The 15,189-nt window shown below is 38.1% G+C and overlaps 1 protein-coding gene across 1 annotated transcript in view; it reads left to right on the plus strand.

Annotated features, from left to right (window-relative positions):
• The window catches only part of LOC138983870 (NFX1-type zinc finger-containing protein 1-like), a 44,930-nt gene extending 30,262 nt beyond the window's left edge, over nucleotides 1–14,668 (plus strand). The window contains exons 17-22 of the mRNA XM_070357200.1: nucleotides 994–1,130; nucleotides 1,514–1,615; nucleotides 3,099–3,308; nucleotides 7,597–7,813; nucleotides 8,004–8,203; nucleotides 10,388–14,668. Of these exons, the coding sequence (XP_070213301.1) occupies nucleotides 994–1,130; nucleotides 1,514–1,615; nucleotides 3,099–3,308; nucleotides 7,597–7,813; nucleotides 8,004–8,203; nucleotides 10,388–10,402 (881 nt within the window). The 3' untranslated portion in view covers nucleotides 10,403–14,668. The remainder of the gene's footprint in view (nucleotides 1–993; nucleotides 1,131–1,513; nucleotides 1,616–3,098; nucleotides 3,309–7,596; nucleotides 7,814–8,003; nucleotides 8,204–10,387) is intronic.
• Nucleotides 14,669–15,189: the final 521 nt, after the last annotated feature.

Genomic DNA, 15,189 nt, shown 5'->3' on the forward strand with positions numbered 1-15,189 from the left:
AGCGATGAAGAATTTGTAAAGAGAAGAAACGATAACAGCAGGAGAAATAAAAGTCGTGTGTGCATTTTGGGGTTTTTTGGGGGACGATTTCGAGTTTGAATCCGTTCTTGCACATGCTCCAAAGCGTGTAACATACAATCTTGCACACGTTTGCTTTAGTAGTGGCAAAGAAGGAAAGTGTGTGACATATAAATATGTTATATTCGGATTAAAAACAAGCTCTGAAAATTAAAAATATAAAAATTATTATTAAAATAAAATTTCCGAAATCGATTTAAAAACAATTCCATCTTATTCCTTGTGGGTTCCTGATTCCAAAAACATATAGATGTGATATGTTTGGATTAAAAACACGATCAGAAAGTTAAAAAGAATAGAGATAAAGAAAAGCGTGCCATCCTTCTCAGCGCAACTACTACCCCGCTCTTCTTGTCAATTTCACTGCGTTTGCCATGAGCGGTAGACTGACGATGCTACGAGTATACGCTCTTGCTGTAAAAATGCAGTGAGTTCAGTTTCATTCTGTTAGTTCGACAGCTTGACTAAATGTTGTAATTTCGCCTTACGCGACTTGTTCTACTTACTTTTAAAGTTCTTGGTCTGTTTGTTCAATACGTGCACGAAAGGTCTCATATTGTATTTTTATATTCATTTTATCGTCGTTATTTTAAGGTATCAAAAATATTTTTCGGGCGGACATTTTGTTAATATAATGTGAAGAACATATTTCAGGTAAAATAAAAAAATAACATACTCGTACCTACACACGCCTGCACTTTCCCCCCTCTCTATCTCTCTCTCTCTCTCTCTGTCTGTCTGTCTGTCTGTCTGTCTGTCTGTCTGTCTGTCTGTCTGTCTGTCTGTCTGTCTGTCTGCCTGCCTGTCTGTCTGTCTGTCTGTCTGTCTCTCTCTGTCTCTCTCTCTCTCTCTCTCTCTCTCTCTCTCTCTCTCTCTCTCTCTCTCTCTCATCTCTATTAATATCTTCTCTTCAAGGCAACGTGGTGAAGGAAGCCCTGGTAGAGATGGAGATCATCAAGCAACGTTGCCGTGGCAACCAGAGAACAGTGGAGGACCTACGCCGCAAAGTGGAACAGGCCAAGACCAGAGTGCCTCAGGATCTCAAGCCTCGCGTAAGTACTGCAACAAAAGCAGTCTGAAAAGCATATATGCATACACGCATGAATTGAAAAACAGCATGGCAAAATACAAAAACAAGATAACAACAACATATATTACATTCTTGTCGTCTATATGTATTGTAAAATCAAAACCGGATTTCTGAGCTGGTACAAGGTTTGACTACTACAAACAGGCTTGGCTACTGAAAACAGGGCTTTGCAATAATACAACAGCGTTTGGCTACTGGAAACTGGGCTTGACTACTGAAAACAGGGCTTACTTAATGAAAACTTGAATACATTCTACTATTAACCGTGTTGAAGGTAAACAGGAATGCATTCCTCTATCTCTCTCCTTTCCGCTCCTCCCTGTCTCACATATCTGTTGTGTTTAGGTGGAAGCACTGTTCAGCGGAGAAGTACCGTGTGAGTCTCGACTGGCCACCCAGTTTTACCAGATCTCCCTGGTGCTTGACGCAACTCATCTTCTTCAGCAGGTGGGTGAATTTTTCACTGCTGAATTTAAATGTTGCAACCTTTGTTAAAACCAATCCATTAAATAGCATAGAGAACCACGTTTCTGTTCCGTAACGAGTGCACGATTATTTCCATGACGTTAATTTTCCGGGGCAACTGAATATGGCATTCCGTTTGTCAAATAATTATTTGGATACTTTTTCATGTTTTTTTCACCAGTTTTAGCTAAATAATCATTATTTAGAAGCTCATGTGCTAAATAAGTAATTGTTTATAAACAACGTAAAAAAAATTCTAAATAATTTTTTGTTTGCGTAAACCATTCATTGTTTACTTAAACAATTCATTGTTTACGTAAATAATTCATTGTTTACGTAAATAATTCATTGTTTACGTAAATAATGTATTGTTTACACAAATAATCACTTATTTCACAAAATAATATTTTTTGGGTGGATAAAGTGAGCAGTTGCGAAATAAATCATTGTTTACCTATATAATGCATTATTTAGCAGATTCGCTAAATAATGAAAACTGCTTTCCCAAAACAATTCATTGTTTAGGGAAAGCAGTTTTCATTATTAAGGGGAATCAAGAATTGACTTCTAAGCTTCATTTTTTTTCTTTGTGTATATACTATAATTCAATACAAGGTATGTCCTAAACATTATTTATCAGAAAATGTTCGTAAATTTGTTTATAACAGCAATTTCGGCTTGTAAAATAAACAAAATAATATCCAAACAACAGCTATTTTAAGATAAGAGTGTGTGGAGAGACCTTGTATTCAATTATAGTAATCACTGAAAGACATAAAGCTTAGTTCAGAAGCGAATCCTAGAAACCCCTAAATAATGGAAAATGTGTTGGCTAAACAATTCATTGTTTACGTAAATAATTCATTGTTTACGTAAATAATGATTTATTTAGCAACATTGCTGATTGTTTATAAACAATGTAATATAAGTCTAAATAATATATTGTTTACGTAAACAATATATTATTTAGACGTATTTTACATTGTTTGTAAACAATCCGCAATGTTGCTAAATAAATCATTATTTACGTAAACAATGAATTATTTACGTAAACAATGAATTGTTTAGGTAAATAATGAATGGTTTACGTAAACAAAACAGTATTTAGAATTGTTTTACATTGTTTGTAAACAATTACTTATTTAGCACATGAGCTTCTAAATAATGATTTTTTTTAGCTAAAACTGGTGAAAAAAACATGAAAAAGTATCCAAATAATTATTTGACAAATGGAATGCCATAACTGAAGAGTTGAAAGTTAGGCAAGGCAATTCATTCATTCGAAAGCACGTGCATATTAGGAAGATGTTTGAGCCAAAAGGCATTACCATTTCCTTTGGCCATAAAGATGACACGGTGTCATGGTAGTAATTCACATTTCCCTGAAAGCATTTTTATTAAAGGGGGTTGTTGATGGTGAATTCTAAAAATGACATCACCACATCATTGTGACGTCATATTGCAGGTGACGAGCGCAATAACAAGATGGCCGGACATGGTTGAGACCTACAGACGGCTACAAGCCGAGCTGGACCATCTGATCACATGGTCTCTCCGGCCGCGGAACATTCTTTCGGAACGGGAGCGCTTCGATGTCCGACAGGAGTTGGAGCGACTGAAGATTCTGATTCACCTTATGCACTGCCGGCATGCCATCTCGTCCGACGACATTGAGGTGGGTTAGGTTGTAGTTAATTTTTAGTGCAGTGAAATCTGCATTTTAACGAGCCTCATTATACTTTAGACACCATCTCAATTTGGACTGGCAGGTTGTCTGCTTATAAAGTACGTTAATACAGATTATTTCATTGCCCAACAATACAGAACACTTTGTATCCAAAGACACAGTCCTAAAATCTCTGTGCAATCAAATATTCTGTATGATAGATTAGGGGAAGGTCGCTAAATCTGGAAAAAACAGAAAACCTGGAGAAACAGCCGTACCAGACAATAAAATGGATATTGCAAAGCGTTCTTTATATTGTCACATACTAGACTCTATTAGTAAATAAACGAACCACAAAAAAATAAAATAAAAATCACGCAACTCATCAGACTGATCATAATAAAAATGTCTGCATTTGTTCCAGGTTGGACGCATGGGTGTGTAAAGTGGAACACTGTGTTGTCAAACTCGGAACACATACAAACCCACCCTGATTCTCTTTCTAGCTCCGTCTGTGTCTCACACACACACACACACATATATACACCCACACACTCTCATTCACACACAAACAAGCACACTTTGCCACACACACAAGATAAATAAATACGTCATAACATTTTGATTAAGCCAATTTATGTAAATGTCTTTTTTTCAACATCATATTTTGATTTTTACCAAGGAAATAACAAATCGGATAAAAATGTAAGCCTTAAATGTAAAACAAAAAGATAAATAAGGGCTAGGTCTAAAAAGGACTGAAAAACAAAAGCTTAAAACAAGTCGCGTAAGGCGAAATTACTACATTTAGTCAAGCTGTGGAACTCACAGAATGAAACTGAACGTAGTCCGCCGCTAGTGCAAAAGGCAGTGAAAGTGACGAGCCTGTTTGGCTCGGTTGCGCTGTGCTTCATAGCACGCTTTACTGTACCTCTCTTCGTTTTAACTTTCTGAGCGTGTTTTTAATCCAAACATATCATATCTATATGTTTTTGGAATCAGGAACAGACAAGGAATAAGATGAAATAGTTTTTAAAACGATTTCGGAAATTTAACTTTAATCATAATTTTTATATTTTTAATTTTCAGAGCTTGTTTTTAATCCAAATATAACATATTTATATGTTTTTGAAATCAGAAAATGATGAAGAATAAGATGAACGTACATTTGGATCGTTTTATAAAACAATTATTTTTTTTACAATTTTCAGATTTTTAATGACCATTAATTAATTTTTAAGCCACCAAGCTGAAATGCAATACCGAACACCGGCCTTCGTCGAAGATTGCTGGGCAAAAATTTCAATCAATTTGATTGAAAAATGAGGGTGTGACAGTGCCGCCTCAACTTTTAAAAAAAGCCGGATATGACGTCATCAAAGGTATTTATCGAAAAAAAGAAAAAAACGTCCGGGGATATCATTCCCAGGAACTCTCATGTCAAATTTCATAAAGATCGGTCCAGTAGTTTGGTCTGAATCGCTCTACACACACACACAGACACACCCACACACACACACACACACACACACACACACACACACACACACACACACACCACAACCCTCGTCTCGATTCCCCCCTCTACGTTAAAACATTTAGTCAAAACTTGACTAAATGTAAAAAAAAGAGGAAAAAATAGGCAAAGAACCGATTTCGCAGACAATGTCCTTTGTCTTCTACTGTCAGCGCAGTCATCGTGTGATTACTGTGTGCACTTCTGGCACTATAACATATCCTCAGGGGAGTTGGTGCCACACATGAAGCAGTACCACGAAATTTCGCAGCTTCATTTGTACCCCTCTTTTGTTGACAAATAGATATAAAAGGGCGACCTGCCCAATTGACTAAATGTAAAAATCATTACGCATAAAGTCTCAAAGCAAATAACTAAGAACAGATTTAAGAACTGATTTTGCAGACACACAAAAATTGCTAAGTACAGATTTCGAAGACCTTTTGTCCGCTGCTGTCAGCGCAGTCCTCGTGTGCCCACTGTGTGCACCTCTGGCACTGTCTCATGTTCTCAGGGGAGTTGGTGCCACACATGAAGCAGTACCAAGTGCTTTCCCCCGGGATAGCACGCATCGTCGAGAATGTTCTCCTTTTTTCCCTCTGATCAGAAGATATTCCCCTCTTGTTTCTCTGAGCAGAAGATTTTGTAGCTTCATTCTTTCCTCTTTTCTGTTGACCTGCACGCCTTTTTGCAAGTGAAATCTCCAGCTTTTGCTTGTAAGGAGAAGATTGTTTTTTTCGTGATGATCTCTTCGACGAGCTTGTGGTTGTGCGTTGCAGGACATCAGCAGCAGGTAAGCTTACATTTGCTGCTGACACCAAGCAATCATAATGACCAGAATCTCCATGTAGGCCTACAGTGTACAAAACAACGATGGGGGTGACGTTGGCAAATTTAATTCAGCTTCAAGAATGCTATTGATTAGTTCTTGTTCTATCTCTGGTGTTAACGTAGAAGGTCTTCCTGTGAACTTTACTTCTGCTTTTGCAAATTTGTTTGTTTCCTTCTAAATGACTTTTAAGAGTTGTGACAGTAACACCATATGCTCTTGATGCGCAACGCAAACCCATATCTCCGTTTTTCACTGCCGACAAAGCGCAGCCCATTTCTTCTGGTAACCACCGCCGTTCGGGTCTCATAATACTGTCAAACAAATCAATCAATCATTCAATAAAACTTATAGAAAGGAAAAAAACAACAAAACTGAAAAGACAATTGAATACGTGAATAAAACAGCAGTGGTCTGTTTATTGTTTGATGAGGGTAAGATGGAACAGAATGCGGCAAAGCTGAAACACTGTTCCATGTTTGCCTCTCTTATGTGTTCCATCATTGCCGCATGGCACCTGCATGGATTTCGCGTTTTTCTGTTGGATACACGTGACGTTTCAAATCTTTTTTCCCGTTCAAGTTATTGCAAATCTATGAATGTTTATCACAGCAATCAACATTTTACGTGAACGTATGTAGATAAAGAGTAATAATACGAATTGTAGACGGTAGAAATAAGAAGAAGAAGGAAGAAAAGTTTAGAAAACGTACAATTTTTTTAGTTTTGCCGCGGTAGTCATTTTTTTTTTGCTGGAATAATATCAAGGAATGTCACTGTTCATGAATTGTTCCCCGTTGATCGCATATTGAGGTGTTCCAAGTTGGCCGACTGTTCCGGGATTGGCGACTTTCCCTTATGTATAATTGCCATTTACTTGAAAACCTTTTGAGGCCGAATTTTAACGGCAGAGATGGCACGGGAATTAAGCTGTAGTTGTTTGGCAAGCTTTTCCATTTTTATTTCAAGGTTCTTGATAAAAATCCCAACAAAAGTTGTTGTTCTAAACAAAAAGGGCATAACGGAGGCGCGCTTTTAATTGTGTGTTTATAACTTTAGTCTTGGTTCCCATGCTTGCCAGTCTGTCAGTTAGTACATTAGGGAGAAAGCTTTCAAAATTTTCAAAGATGAAAACATGATCATGACAAAAGATTCACAAACATCGAGGGGGCTTTAGCCTATTATTCAATACACATTACAGTGTTCCAGATGATCGAACGTGTAGCAAAGACCTGTACGTATACGTGTAGATATTGCGTCACTCGTGACTCACTTTTTATCTCAAATGTTCCAAATCATACCTTGTTTTGCTCCCACCAAGACTGCAGATCTTGGCAAACGCGTGACGTAAAAACTAGATTCGTACACGTCCTGAAAAGTGATGATGGTAATGTTGAACTTTAGCGTGTTAAATTCATCGCTCAGAATTTAGTGGCATTCTTTACTTATTTTTGATACAAGTCCCTGTAATCAAGCCAAAGAACATTTGTCCTGGAAAAAATCAGCGTACGACAAGAAGAAGATTTGTCCTGAAATGAATTGATGGATTGAGCTGCAAACTTAAGCATAATTAATTAATTTGGTTGTTTGATTGACGAAAATGACGCGAAAAAGCATACGATGTCACCCAAGGGACATCACTTACACAACAGAGTTGCCTCCCCTGTCGGCTTACATGGATAGTTCCTTTTTTGACGCATGTAAACGAAATGCATTCGTACAGTTCATTCCGTGATTTCAAAGGGATCTAAAATGACTTGTTGTGCTTACAAGTGCAGGTTCTGCAAATTTGGAGGCTTAAATGCCTCTGAATTATGAGTTAAGAATTTAACACGCTAAAGTTCAACATAACCGTGATGATCTACATCTTGCTATTGTATTACCTGAGCGAATTTTGTGGGTAAGAAAAATAAACCAGTATTTTACTGAATGAATCAACTGTTACCGTCAAGGTGGAGCCACGTCTGATGCGACGCCTGGCGGTCTGCATACGTCAGCTGATGGCGTCAGGTCCGGTTCCAGAAAACGACCTGAAAGAAGGAAGACAACTGAGAGAAGATCTCAAGGACGTGGTTGACGACCCTTACTCCGCTCTGACGGACGAGGAGAGAGAAGCCATTGTGAAAGCCGTCAGTCTGCCCACGGGCAGCTGGTATGCATGTCCCAGAGGTGAGCGGGTAGAGGAGGAGGAAAAACTGAGAGGAGGGGAGATAAGCACAGAGAGAGAGAGAGAGAGAGAGAGAGAGATAGAGAGAGAGAGAGAGAGAGAGAGAGAGAATGACAGACAGACACGGACAGACAGACAGACAGAAAGAGAGAGACATATCACTTCAACTTTGCTTCATTCTTATGCTCTTAGGGCACTACTACGTCATTGGAGAATGCGGGCGGCCAACGGAAGTTGCGTCATGCCCAGAATGCCGCAGTCCGATAGGGGGAGAGAACCACGCCCCAGCGGCAGGTAACCGACAGGCCCCCGAATTTGACAACGCTGACGGACCCGTCTGGGGCGTGGATGACGATTACCAGATGGCAGTGTTGATGCAACAAGAAGAGTTTGTAAGTGTGGGGGCACCTTCAGTGATTTAAAATTGGGACGACTTTATGGGTTAAAGGCACAGTAAGCCTCCCGTAAACCATCACAGATACTGTTAGGCTTTTACACACATTACAAACACCCTTTCATTTAAACACTCACCGCTTGAGAACATCCTAGGTGCCCTCCGTAAAGAGCGAGCAATTTTCAAAGAATTTATTTTTGCGTAGTTTATCTTACCCCTGAGCCATCGTGAACCCGTGTGATCCAATTTCCCTGTTAAACAATGTTGTCGTCGTCAGTTTGTAATTCGCTGTGAGCTTATCTGCAATAGCACGTTATTATGTACCTCTGACTATGCACGAAACAAACGGCTGTGGTTTACAAGAACTCTAGCGATGGCTTTTGACTGTTCAGAGGAACTGGCGATAGGCATAAACCGTCGTCTGTTACAAGAACCACGACCTTGCGTGACCCTGCTTCCAGGCTTTTCTTTTTTCAAACTTTCAAAACTTCGAATTCTACTGATCTTGTCTTGATGAAAAAAGAATTCTTTCATGATTTAAGAATGTTTGTGTAACAAGCTGTCAATTTATTATTTAGATTTTAAAAGTTAGGTCTAGCGCCAAAACGCACCACGGTCCGATTGTGTGAGGAGACAATCCGCAAAATTAATTCTTTGAAAATTGCTCGCTCTTTACGTAGGGCACCTAGGATGTTCCCGTTCGGTGAGCGTTCAAATGGAAGGGTGTTAATTTGTACTGTGTGTAAAAGCCTGACAGTATCTGTGATGGTTTACGGGAGGCTTACTGTGCCTTTAATAAAAGTAGATAGAAAACAAGTGGGTAATAAAATATGTAAGCGAGCAGAAAACTTTTAGTAACTGATGAAAATATATGACAAGTATAAATTATCGATTTTACATATTTGTGTGGGGACAACTTCACTTACTGATGAAGAACAAATACATTTTTTTTAAATAAAAGGAAATTGTGAGGACAACCTCAGAGTGGTTGATGAACATACATTTGTAAATGAAAAAGTAGGTAAACAATAGAATGAGTGTGTACAACTACAGTGATTGACGAAAAGTAATAGAAACAAGTCGCGTAAGGCGAAATTACTACATTCCAAGCTGTGGAACTCACAGAATAAAACTGAACGCACTGCATTTTTTCACAATGACCGTAGTCCGCCGCTCGTGCAAAACGCAGTGAAACTGACGAGCTGTTTAGCGCGGAAGTGGTTTCGCTGTGCTGTATAGCATGCTTTTCTGTACCTCTCTTCGTTTTAACTTTCTGAGCGTGTTTTTAATCCAAACATATCATATCTATATGTTTTTGGAATCAGGAACCGACAAGGAATAAGATGAAATCGATTTCGGAAATTTAATTTTGAGCATAATTTTTATATTTTTAATTTTCACAGCTTGTTTTTAATCCGAATATAACATATTTATGTGTTTTTGGAATTAGAAATTGATGAAGATTAAGATGAACGTAAATTTGGATCGTTTTATAAAAACAAAAATTAATTACAATTTTTCAGATTTTTAATGACCAAAGTCATTAATTAATTTTTAAGCCACCAAGCTGAAATGCAATACCAAAGTCCGGCCTTCGTCGAAGATTGCTTTACAAAAATGTCAATCAATTTGATTGAAAAATGAGGGTGTGACAGTGCCGCCTCAACTTTTTTAAAAAGCTGGATATGACGTCATCAAAGATATATTGAAAAAAAAAAAAGGTCTGGGGATATCATAGCCAGGAACTCTCATGTAAAATTTCATAAAGATCGGTCCAGTAGTTTACTCAGAATCGCTCAACACACACACAAACACACACAGACACACGCACAGACACACACACACACACACACACACACACACACACACACAAACATACATACATACATACACCACGACCCTCGTCTCGATTCCCCCTCTATGTTAAAACATTTAGTCAAGTTTTGACTAAATGTAAAAAGGTCAATTATGCAACGTGTATGTGTGTGCGAATGACTTCAGGGGCTGATGAAAAGCAGACAAACTATAGTTGAGGACGATTACCTCAGTCTCAAAGATTCAAAGATGTTATTGTTGGCTTGAATATGTCTAGCACGCCACGATGCTCATATTCCCTTTCTAGCTAGGATAGCTCTGTGGTGGTTAACATGAACGCAACTTCCTGTTTTTTTTTCATTTGCAGGAAAACTGGCGCTAAGGAAAAATACCCCAGTGACATCACGTTGTGGAGAAAAGCGCAGAGTACAAAGATTTTTTTTTTCTTTTCCGTTTGATTCTCTCTTTAGCTGCCTTAAGCCCGCTACTAACTACAGCCGAACCACGCCGAACTAGTTCGGCGAACGTTCGGCGACGTCATCAAATCAGGGGATTCCCCTATTTTTGGGTTGCAGCGGTACGGTTCGTGGTTCGCCGTTACTTCTTCTTCTTCTTTGTTCATGGGCATAGAATCCCACGTTCACTCATGTTTTTTGCACGAGTGGAATTTTACGTGTATGACCGTTTTTACCCCGCCATTTAGGCAGCCACGGGGGGGGGAATTCGCCGATACAATTCTGCAAACGTTCGGCGCGTCATCGCCGAACTGACCTTTGATTGGTTGAATATTTTTGTATCTCCATCCTTGAAGAGTGACGATACTGACGGGTGTAACGTTGTCAACCGATCACGAGTCTTCTCGCGTGATATTTCTTGATCATATGACCGGTATCGCCCATACATTTCGCCGCTAGTTAGTACACCGAACCAGGCACGGTGTAACGTTCGCCGAACGTTCGGCGACCTAGTTTGGCTTGGTTCGGCTGTAGTTAGTAGCGGGCATTATGGCTGTAAATGGGAGAAGACGGTGTACACATTTCGTCTGTGCAAGGGGTGGGAAAGTAGGTCACCTTAACGTGCCATAACGTGTGGTCCCACATTGGAATTTTTCTCTCTATTCCTTAGTAATACGTTGTTGTTGTTGTTGGTGGTGGTGGTTTTTTTTTGTTTTTGTTTTTTCTTGTACCAAGGTCCAACAAAAACGCTTCTTAAACGATGGATTTCAACGCTTATTGAAATATTAAGTCTTGTGTTTTAGTCAATAGTCGGTATTCGGCGTGGTTTATGATTTGAGGCAATCCGCAAGATAACAGTGATTAAAAGAAAAACATTGTCCATTTCCAAATTGCTACGTTTGTTTATGACATGATATATTTAAATAAGGTTTTGTTTAAATTCCTTGTGATATATACAATTAAAAGAATCTAGGTCATCCAGCCCTATGAAGCTGGTGAGCAAAAGATGGTTGATGTCATAAACGTTATCTTGCTTGATATACGTAGTTGTTGAAAATAAACTGTCCTGTACTTTCTGTAAAAAAAATAAGAACGAAAGGGAAATTAGTATACAACATTTTTCTTCGAACTGTACATATGTTAAACCTTGTTGGTTTCCGTTTCGCTTGATGTAATCCCAAAATGAATGTGTATTATGTAAAGTTTACCAGTAGTTGAGCATTGTAAAGACATGTTTAAAGGTCCTTGTCTACATTTTTTTATACCGAAATCGCCATTTGACCATTAAAATGCAGAGTCTATTATCTACAAATATCAACAATACACCCCCTTTCGATCAGGAAAGACGAAGCCAGTGTAGCCGTTTGAAAATTCATTGTAGTATTCCAGCGTAGTACTCATAGTAGGATATCCTTATTTGGAAAATGCCAAGCGCAAAACTCCTCTCAAATCCCGTGCATTTCGTGCGTTTAAAAAAAAGCGTGGACAGCGCTCCAGTGTCAAACTGTTGCTGCACTTGTTTGGGGCGTGGCTATAAGCATAGTGACATGAATTTGATTGGTCAGTATTTTTAGGCAAAGCACATGTTTTCAGCAAACAGAAAACAAAATATTGGAAGCGTGAGTCACGCTTCCCAAAAATAAAATCTTTTTTTACATATATTTTTTTTTCTATAACTTTTTCCCCCATGGTTCATTCATCATCTGACATAAATTTTTAGCGAAATCTAACCATAAGATTATTGAAAAAAAAGCAAAATGTAGGCGACCACCTTTAAAATGTATTTCTTATTTCATTTCTTTAGGCCAAACAAATATATGTTGATTTAGGGTAACCCGACCGACCCTATTTTTTTCCCGCCGACCCTAAAACTTTTTTTTCATTTCACAAAAAAACAAAACTTTTGACACATTTTGCGAACCATACCGAGACTAAGGTAAGCAACCTCCTTTGAAATCTACTAAATTTTTTAAAATAAATGTTTAAAAAAGAAAAGAAAAAAGACGACCTACCGACTCTATCTTTTGTGGTCACGTTACCCTAAACCAACATACATTTTTGTTTGGGAAAGTCGGGGCGCTTCCTCCCAGTGGAAAGCTTACAGCAACAAAAGTCGCGCTACCCGTATGTATTTATGTGTAACCAGCCACCTGCACTCGAAGAAAACTGACCATTTTTAAATTATTTTATGTTGAAATATTACCCAATATTGACGGACTGTGTGATGATATCTTCTGCTATGGTCTGTTGAGACAGTGATATCAAAATCGAGACTGGAGGTCGAGATTTTGATATCACTGTCGAAACAGACAAATAGCAGAAGATATTATCACACAGTCAGTCAATGTTAGATATATTGCTAATTCTCTGGACATTTTGTATTTACTGTAAAGAAATTACAAAAGTATTTGTCTCAGTTTTGGCTGTTCCATATCCCTCCCTCTGATTATTATTTCTTTTTGTTCACTATTTTCTTGTACTTTTCAGAATTTCAAAATATCTTTTCTTTCTAAAAGTCTTTAGTCACTTGCTCAACTAAATTCTGGGATCATTACATTTTCATATATATTTGTTTGTTTTTAAATTTAGGTGTTTTTGTTTTTGAAGTGGGGAAGCAATAAAGAGGTCGTCAATATCAAAACTGATATCGACGGAAATGTCGTCGATATCACTTTTACAATGAGCTCAGTTTTGCCCAATTGACCAATAGAAATCCACGTTACATATGAAATAGCAATATTGATGTATATTTCAAGTTTGATGTAAGCCAATGTTACGAAATTGTACACATAGATCTATATATCTTGTCTGAATAAACGCCCCATCTCCCACCCCCCCACCCCTGTCTCTGTGATATATACTAGTCTCAAGTGTATCTTATTTTGTGACTTTGTTATTCAATTCAATTCAATTTGATAAACCTTTATTGTTTGAATGTAACAAACAGAATTTTTTTCTTTTGGCTCGTGTATAACATCACATAAAAACACACTCTCAGAACACATAGGCACATAAAAGTACACATCAATACACACATAACTCAACCACACATATCCATACCCGCACCCTTACATTCATCCTCGCATGTACTCTCGTTTATCCCTTGAAAAATTTGTTTAAAATTAAAAAGAAGAGAACACAAACGTATCTGCCTTTATCGCCACAGCAGAATAACAATGTTAAAGTTTGTTTGTCTTGAAAAAATCCTCCACAGGCGAACATTTGGTTTAAACAATGTTTTATTAAATCACACATGATACCAATAATACAACGATCAACAATAGGGACACGAACTCAAGCGAACGCTTATATTGCGAGCCCTACGTAGCAGGAAAATAACACAAATATGATGTCGGACAAGCATTACTTATAAACTGTGGAACTATCTAGATGAAAAGCATATAGTTAACAGGCGAACATTTGATTTGATTGTGTGCGTGTGCATGCTGTTCTTGTTTTGGTGAGTACAAAATTATTTTATTCAACTTTGTTAATCTCACCCAAAGTCACTTTGTTGTTTTGATTTATGTTAAAGTATGCTACATTTTATTCAAACCCAAACCGCAACACGGTGGCCTAGTGGTAAGGCGTCCGCCCAGTGAGCGGGAGGTCGTGGGTTCGAACTGGAAACTTGCATTCTCCCTGTAAGGTAATACATTGTACTACGTTGCAAGCCCCTGGAGCAAATTTTTGATTAGTGCTTTTGTGAACAAGAAACAATTGACAAGTGGCTCTATCCCATCTCCCCCCTTTCCCCGTCGCGATAATTATAACCTTCGTGGTTGAAAACGACGTTAAACACCAAATAAAGAAAGAAAGTTAAATGTCAAAGCAGCACCGCCCTGATATCACCCTTCGTTGTGGACTGGGCGTTAAGCAAACAAACAAACAAACAAACATTCAAACCCAAAACTATTGGCCTCACAGTTCGCGGTCATCGAAAAGCTCGATGAAGATCAAAGTTTTCTTGATCCGTTAACATCGACCAATATTTGTAATATCCATTATATTACTAAGGTATGTAACCTCTACATCCATTATATTACTAAGGTATGTAACCTCTACGTGTTTGATTGTTATTGTTATGTGTTTTGGTTTATGGTAGTTTTTTGTTGGTGTATGTATATGCCAAGTTGTGTGTAAAAATATACAGTATATCGATTCAACAATAAAAAAAATATATAAAAAGTAAACCAATTGCAGATGACTGATTCAGAAAAAGGCATCATTTAAAACGGAATGAAAGACGAATTGAATCAATGATAGCAGGGAGAACAATTTCTTTACACATGAGAGAATCGTTTTCAGTGACTTTCATTTGATTTTCTTTCTCTCTATTTCATCAGCATCTATAGCAAATTCAGCAGCGGTGGCCTAAGTATGATACAAAGAAGAAAATCTAGGTTTGTACAACCGACTTGCTACCCCGAAAAAAACTCCAAGAAACGAAAATAAAAAAGAAGAAAAACACACAAAATGAACAAACCGTTAACGGTTTTAAATGGCGTGTTTTCACCAGTATGGAAGGGGCGCAACTCAGGCAAACTATTCCAAAAACTGAACATCAAGAATTATTCCTCTTCTTTCTAGACTCCCAACTCTCTCTCTCTTTCTCTCTCTCTCTCTCTCTCTCTCTCTCTCTCTCTCTTCTCTCTCTCTTCTCTCTCTCTCTCTCTCTCTCTCTCTCTCTCTCTTCTCTCTCTCTCTCTCTCTC

This window comes from Littorina saxatilis, linkage group LG13 (assembly GCF_037325665.1).
Source record: "Littorina saxatilis isolate snail1 linkage group LG13, US_GU_Lsax_2.0, whole genome shotgun sequence".
NCBI lineage: Eukaryota > Metazoa > Mollusca > Gastropoda > Littorinimorpha > Littorinidae > Littorina > Littorina saxatilis.